Consider the following 8,048-nt stretch of genomic DNA (forward strand, 5'->3'; position numbering starts at 1 on the left):
AGGAAGAGCAGAGTGGAAAAGGCAGGGCAGCAGATGGAAAGGGAAGGAGGCTAAATCCCTTTTTTCCTCCTTTGACCTAGAAATTCGGCAACTTTGCCACAAATAATTCAATTTGAGGAGGGAGGGGGAAAGCTGGCAACATAGAAAGTGGATCTGGGGCAGCCCATATGGCGTTGTAAATCGCGACTGTGTTTAAAGTTAGCTGTCGAATTCTACTATGAAATCGTCCAGCCGAGTTCATTTCCCCCAGGGAAAATGCGTAGGCGAGAAGCCTATCCATCAGCAGGGTTATAAAAGTAAAAAACCCAGGACTTCAAGTTCAGAACTCACTCTGCAAACGGTGTTAAAAAATCAGAGAGGACCTAATGATTTCCGTTTGGAGGCGAGGGCCCAACGCACCTCCCCAGCCACGTAGCACTAAAGTGCTTTCAAAACTCTACGATATTTCCTTTCCCTTTCTCTCTCTCTGTCTCTCAGCTGGGGTGGGAGGAGAGCAGCCAGGCTGAGGCGAAGAAGTGGTGAGAGAGAAAACTCGGCGCCTTATTTGTTAAATAAAATACATATTTGGTTCTGAAATTCAAAAGATAAGTAATCCAGACAGGAGCGCAAGGTCTCCTTACGCTACTCTTCCTACATCCTCCCTCTGGTCCCCTCCCTTACCCCTCCTGCTTGTAAATGTTAAAAAAAAAAGGGGGGGGGGCTTCCCGACGACCTACTCCGGAAAATCAAAGCATTATCTATTATTTAACACGTATCTATGTCCGAGGAAAAATGAGGAAGGCGCTGCATGATTAGGACCTAAGGGGCAACCCAGCAAACTGAGAGCGTAATGATGCCCCTAAATGAAGGGGGAAATGTGCCGCGGCGCGCTCTATTAATCAGACTGTCAATTTCACCCCGGAGGCCAAACCCCCGGGCGAACAGAACCGGCTCTGAGCGGGCAAAGGACCGGAGCCTTCCTCCTCACTTCTTGTCTCTTCTCGCCTCCTACCTGGATCTATTTGTCTGCTCCGAAGCCGCCTTCATTACCCACTGACAGGAGCGTGTATTTATTTGCTTATAAACCTGTTACAATAAATGATTATTCGAACGGCGTCATTCGTACCTTAATGACGAGCGAGCGCTACTTTTTGATGAATGACATCTCGGGCTCGGAAGGATGTATGGGTCATTTTGACCAGTCATTCCCTCGCTCTGGCATCCCACAATTTTTCCGCCTCCCTCCAAAAGAGATAATAATATTTAGAGGCGCTCGCTGGGGCTGAATGAGAATTAGCCCTAGGCGCAGCCCATCATTAGGACGGGACAGCGGGCCACTGTGACATTTTTTAGAAAGCTGAGATGATGGAAAGAATAAGAAAAGAGATGATTCTGATGGAGAGAGGGCTGCACAGCCCCACGGCCGGCAAGCGGTTCTCCAATTTGTCCGATTCGGCTGGCAATGCTGTGCTCGAGGCCCTGGAAAATTCGCAGCACCCGGCTCGCCTCAGCCCGCGCCTGCCGTCCGCCCCCCTGCACAGCGCTCTGGGAGACCTCCCTGCCAAGGGCAAATTCGAAATAGACACTTTGTTCAACCTGCAGCACCCGGGCAGCGAAAGCACCGTCTCCTCCGAAATCGCCTCCGCAGCCGAAGGCCGTAAAAAGCCGGGTCATTATTCAGAGGCGGCCGCCGAGGCGGACATGAGCAGCGACGTGGAGGTGGGCTGCTCCGCGCTGCGCTCCCCTGGCGGCCTTGCCGCCGCGCCGCTCAAGGAAAACAATGGCAAAGGTAACCGCGCCGCCCTTGCCGCGCTCTCTGGTCGCATCCTCCCCTTTCCTCCGCGGCTCCTGCTGGCCCTTCCTACTGCCTTTGCCCCTAACCGACCTTCTTCGGCAAGCAAGCTGCACCCAGCGGGCTCGAGCGGGGGCGGGACGCATGCTGGGGACCCTGCACTCCCGCTTTGCTCCTTGAGTCTCCCAGCGAGGCACAAGCCTGGGGGGTTCCAGGACCGCCAGCCCGCTGTCGCCCGAGTCCTAGAAAATGTTTCTGCGAGCTGGTCTAAAAGCCTGTGCGAGCTGACCGACCCCTAGCCAGCCGCTGAGTCGCGCTATGGGAAGGGTGCCCTGGTAGCTGCTCTGAACTCCGTTACCCCTGATTCCCCAAGGCCGAGTGGAGGGGGCATCCTGAGTAAGTCGGAGGGAGCGTCGCCGGGCGCCTCGGGGAGACCCGCTTGGGTCAGCGGAAGAAAAGAGTTGAAAAGTAGAGTCCACTCCCCCAATGGTTCTGGTTTGAGCTGCTGCTCTTTCTCATCTTAAAAATATTTTTTAGCCAAACTCAAAAGACTATCAAAGAAAGGTTGGGAGCCCTACAAAAGCTGCCCTGCCGTCTCCAGACCAGGGGAAACCCAGAGCTTACCAAACTGCGCCTAGATGTAGGCATTTTCCCTTGACCAATTTTCCTCCTGACTTGAAAATGTCCAATTATTTAAGGGAAAAAAAACTTCCTAATTGAGTTCTTATTATTTGGTTATGAAGGGGTCCCCAAACTTTATTGATTCCATTAAAGGCAGCAAATTATAAGCATGACAGACCCTATCAATTCAGGCAGCGTCTCGCCTTCCTCTCCCGGCTTCCCCCATCCGCGCTCAACCCCAGCGCGGGGATCGCGGCCCTACAGTGACTCTCGCACTGTCGGCCGTTTGTTTGCCAGGGTACGCGGAGAGCGGCTCTGCCGCCGGCACCACGACGTCTGCGTCGGGCTCTGGCCTTGGCAGCCTGCATGGAGGTGGCGGCAGCAGCGGTGGCGGGGGCGCGGCGCTGGGCGGCTCCGGCTCCGGCGCGGATCAGGTGCGGCGCTACCGCACGGCGTTCACCCGCGAACAGATCGCGCGCCTGGAGAAAGAGTTCTACAGGGAGAACTATGTGTCTCGGCCCCGCCGGTGTGAGCTAGCCGCGGCGCTCAACCTGCCAGAAACCACCATCAAGGTATTGATTCCAGCACGCGCCTTTTCTAGCCTCCCCGGGGTGTCTGGGTTGATTTTTGTTTCTCCTTTCTTCTTCCTGGGTGGCCACATTTAGCTGAGGGCCTGAAAATCCGCGGGGTAGAGTCACCAAAGGAACTGGCATATTTATTTCTCAGCTGCTGAATCCGAAGGGTTGGCCGGCCTTGCTGACCTGGGAAGGCCGGGGAATGGCGGAGCCGATGCCGGAAACGCTGGCCTCTGTTCGATTCTGCCCAGCGCCTGCCCAGGTGTCCCTAGCTCATGTCCATGGCCCCACTTTCCCCTCGGCGGCAAAGCCGGCTGGTCTTTGTTCCTCTGGCACGAACCCTAGGTGAAACTTTTCATCTGCTCTTGATCTTGGAGATTTATTTTCCACATAAATCGTTACAACAAGGAGAAAGGAATACTGTATTTTGAAGATCGATTGGGTTGAGAAAGTAGTTTCCTAAACATTTTTCTCTTGGGCAGCAGTGGGGTAGGGGGAGAAAGAAAGCAACCTTGGGGGTGGGAGGGAGGATACAACGAAATTGTTCTTACTTCTATATCTCTAGGTGATTAATTTTATTAATCTGGGAGAGGCAGCTGGGAGGTTGGGCGACTTGGCGAACACTTCACGGAGGATCCCACACTAGAAAAAGAAAAGAGTAAATTGCAAGGGATAAGGGAGGTTGTGGAAGTCTCCCTTTGGTTTGATCAGGCTTTCTTTAATTTAGAGTTGTGACGAATGATGTCTTCATTAGACTGCGTTGGGAGGGGTAGAAAAGTCCCCTTCCCAGTTTAAGAGGGTGTTGCTCCCACCACTCATTTGAGGCAAACGATTCCAACAAAATCATCCCTTCGATATCAAAACCGAACGTGTGCCCTTGGGGCAGGTTGTTACAGCTTAGAGGACACAAGACCTCGAGCGGCGACCTTTTGGAAAAGCTGCCGAGATAGCCCCTTTCCAAAGGTGGCCCAGAATCTCGTGCAAATCCTGGGATTGAGAAAGGGGTGCTCAGCAAGGCTGGGCACCAGTGGGTGGCGGGAAGGAAAGGAAAGTTTGCCTTGGGACCTTAAACGCAGCAAAAAGCAAGGGAGCAGGAGCCGAGGGCAGAAGACTATTTTCGCGCAGGAAGGTGTGCCCATGGCTGTTCCCACTGTCGCCCTCACCACCAGCTGGGAGAGCAGAGGGGCCTCCAAGGGGCGCCCAGTCGGAGGGGAGTAGTAGGTCAGGCCTTGCGGTGGTCCGGGAAGGGTGGAGAGATCCAGGGCGGGGGCGGAGACCTCCGGGCACTCCTTAACTCGGGCCGCGGCGCGGCTCTCCCCTCAGGTATGGTTCCAGAACCGGCGCATGAAGGACAAGCGGCAGCGCCTGGCTATGTCGTGGCCGCACCCGGCCGACCCCAGCTTCTACACCTACATGATGACGCACGCGGCCGCCACCGGAAGCCTGCCCTACCCCTTCCACTCGCACGTGCCGCTGCACTACTACCCGCACGTGGGTGTCACGGCTGCGGCCGCGGCGGCCGCGGCCTCCGGTGCAGCGGCCGCGGCCTCGTCGCCCTTCGCCACGTCCATCCGTCCGCTAGACACCTTCCGTGCCCTGTCGCACCCTTACTCGAGGCCGGAGCTGTTGTGCAGCTTCCGCCACCCGGGCCTCTACCAGACGCCAGCGGCCGCCGCGGGGCTCAACAGCGCGGCCTCCGCAGCGGCGGCTGCGGCGGCTGCAGCGGCTGCGGCCTCCTCGGCCGCGGCGGCCGGGGCGCCCCCCAGCGGCGGCTCTGCGCCCTGCTCGTGCCTCAGTTGCCACAGCAGTCAATCCGCCGCGGCCGCCGCAGCAGCCGCCGCCGCGGCCCTGGGCTCCCGGGGCGGTGGCGGCGGCGGCGGGGGTGGAGGCGGAGGCGGCGCGGGGGCTGCCGGGGGCTCGGACTTCGGCTGCAGCGCCGCGGCGCCTCGCTCCGAGAGCGGCTTCCTGCCCTACTCAGCGGCTGTGCTTAGCAAGACCGCCGTGAGCCCGCCGGACCAGAGGGACGAGGCGCCGCTCACCAGATAACTACGTCGCCGCCGCCAGGGGGCTGTGCCCGTCACTCTGAGCGTGCCCGGGAGTCCCCTGAGCGCCCCCCGCGCCCTCCGTGCGCCCACGTGCCCTCTGTGCTCTGCCCGATGCTAACGCTGCCGCCAGGGGGCGCCCTGGCGCGGGAGGCCGAAGGGAAGCTGACCCGACCGAATTGGGGGAAAAGAGCCGCGGGAAAACCCGGCGGGTGTACCCCCAAATTTCTATTTTTGTATTTGCTACCCAGCAGCTTCCTCGTGTTTCCCACGGCCCGTGCCCCGTTTTCCGCCTCTGTCCGGAGCTCTTGGGTCTTCCCGAAGACAATCCCCTTGCCCTCAAGCTAGTTCTCTCGGGTACGGGGTCCTGAACGTAAGCCCTCAGGTTACTCTCCTGAACCACGTGGCCAGAAGCAATGGAGAATCACAACAAAGAGAGGGGAATGGTGGGCGCTAGCGCGTTGTGCCGGGGGTGGGGGTGGGGGGTGGGGCAGTCACCCCCGAGGTTCTTGCTGCTCTTTTTCTTCCAGCCTTTCTTTTCTTTAAACGAGGGTGAGGGGAGGTGGCAATTTCCCCCCACCCCGCCCCCGCCTGAGCTTGTTAGGGGTCCTGTGCACGGAGAGCGGGAGAATGGAGGTCTGAGAAGGCCAGGAGCGCGGATGGAGAGCGCGGGCGGCCGCCGGTTGTGTTTGTGAGACGGTTTACCGCGAAGTTTACCGCGTGCGGAAGCGAGGCGAGAGGGAGCTGTGGCCGTCTTCCCCGGGAAGGGCAGCACGGAGGCAGGCGGGAGTGGCCGCCTCGCCTCCACTCTCGGCCCACCCCGGTTCTCTCTTTCGATCTTCGGTGCGGGATGCAGGCGTTTTGCATATTTTATGCAAAAAGTAATGGCAAAGGAGGATGCCGCAGCCAGGCCGGGAATGGAAAGGGAAACGAAGGGAAGGGCAGGGCAGGACTGACAGATCGTTGTCTATTTGAAGAAGCGTTTCCAGCTGAGTTTTCCAACTACCGGGTTCCATTCCATCTGGGAAATACTTGAATCTCTAGATATGTGGTATTATTCTGAAGCATTTCCGTAGACACTTTTCTAAGTTCGACCTCGAGTCCCCTCACCCCTTTCCCTCCTCGCTTTCCTTTTCCTTGGGTAAAATGGTTCTTGGCATGTTTCTCACGCATGTCTATTGCGCTTTCGCCTCTGCAAAGCCACCGCTGTGTTGTCGAGACCCATTCTGCCAACCCCGGCTACTGGAGGGGTTTCCTTGAACTTGAAGAAAGGCACATCAAAACCCACCAGTGTTAACTGCCACGTCAATTTTGATGCTAATAATGTGCAGATTATGACGAAAATTGCCAATCATGCTCTCTGATGGACCTCCTTTGAATGTGGAATTGGAGAAAAGTTCCCCGCACGGAGACCTGCTGTCAAGTACTAACAACCCGCTAAGGGAAGTCATTAGGAGAGACGGATAAGAGACTCGGTACATAAAACATTGTTCTTGGTGCATAGAATGTATGTTACTTAATGTTATCTCTGTTACCTGAAGTGATTTCGCAGAAGAAAGCCACGTTCTTATCATCTCAATTGCCAATTTTCATTTTGGTAACTCGGACGCCCTGGGTAGACTTTTCTCTGTTAAGTTGATATTCCACCAATGTGAACAGCCTCATTAAATCAAGCCCAGATATTTCCATAATGCTCCCCGCAGAGCCACTTCGCTCCTCACATAATGAGATTTTCTGAAGAGTTGAAGCCCTAAAATAACTTGCTAGTGCATGTTTAGACCCAACAAAGTGGGTATGTGTGTGTATTAAAATGTAGGTGTGCTACCTACATATTCGTGTGTATATATGTATGTATATATGTATATGTATGTATATACATATATATCCATTCTCTTAAACATATGCATATGTAAGAGATGCGCACACATCCGTATATACCCATTGGCACTATAATCTGTGATTTATTTCAAATTCTTGTTCTGACATATTTTTGTTATTTTAAAGACACTGGATTTTAAAAATTCATTTCCTAAAAATAGGCTTTCAGGAAACTTTTGAAAAAATTCATTTCCAGGAGAATTTATTATTTTCATGAAATGAAAAATATTTCAAGGGGAAACAGTATTTCAAAACTCCTGGGGTCTATTAAAATATCCCTATAAAGCATTAGAAAACTTCCTCATGAAATAGAAATGATCTAAAGCTCGTTTTTTCTTTTTTCCTTAAAGAGATGAGACTACTTATGTTAAATATTGATTAAGTCAGCTGTTACTGAGTTTACATTAAAAATATTAATATATAATTTAAGGCTAAATAAAATAAACCAAAATATGGTACCCTTTTATCAGCTTTACCTTTGTAGATTGATAAAGTCTTTTCTTACGATCAGCTATCAGATGTATATAAGGTACTTTAGGCAATAATGTTTACATCCCCCCCCAAAATATATATGATTGATGAGAATGCTGGTTGGTAAAATGAACATAAATTCATCTTATGTTAGGTCCATTGGATCTGGTTATTATATTAAAATAAAATCGTAAATAAAGTCTCCGTGCTTTAAATATTGCTGGCTGTATGAACTCACTGTAAGATATTTTACAAATGTGCAATAATTATAAAGCTTTGTATATTACATTATTTATTGTGTTTGGTCATGTAAAATAAATGTTATTTAAATCAAAGCGATTTTATTTGTTTAAGAGATTGCAAAACGGTGCGTGCTGGTGTTTGTTTTTAACTGTGGCATCCAGGGTTATGAAAATCTCTTAAAACAACATATTTAAATCCATATAATACACATATCAGACGGATTAATTCATTCTAATCATTATTTTTACGGCAAATACATTACTCATGTTTATAGGAGACACGCACTACATCCAAACATTGGTTTAATGTTAATTGGCTGGCTAAACAGATAAGAGTGTTTAGGAGTAGTGTGTGTGTGGCTACACATTATAGAGGACAAGCCGGTACAGACACATGAAGCATACTCATGACTCAGGGCTGGGGGCTGTTTATGTTTGCAGTACTACG

At 52.5% G+C, this 8,048-nt stretch overlaps 1 protein-coding gene across 1 annotated transcript; it reads left to right on the plus strand.

Annotated features, from left to right (window-relative positions):
• Positions 1-1,341: 1,341 nt before the first annotated feature.
• EVX2 (even-skipped homeobox 2) lies at positions 1,342-5,013 on the plus strand (the record flags this gene model as incomplete). The annotated part of the gene is made up of 3 exons (XM_080799265.1): positions 1,342-1,768; positions 2,690-2,964; positions 4,291-5,013. The coding sequence occupies 3 exons, from the start codon at positions 1,342-1,344 to the stop codon at positions 5,011-5,013; spliced, it is 1,425 nt and encodes a 474-aa protein (XP_080655391.1).
• Between the last annotated feature and the right edge of the window lie 3,035 nt (positions 5,014-8,048).

Source organism: Martes martes (assembly GCF_963455335.1).
Source record: "Martes martes genome assembly, chromosome: 3".
NCBI lineage: Eukaryota > Metazoa > Chordata > Mammalia > Carnivora > Mustelidae > Martes > Martes martes.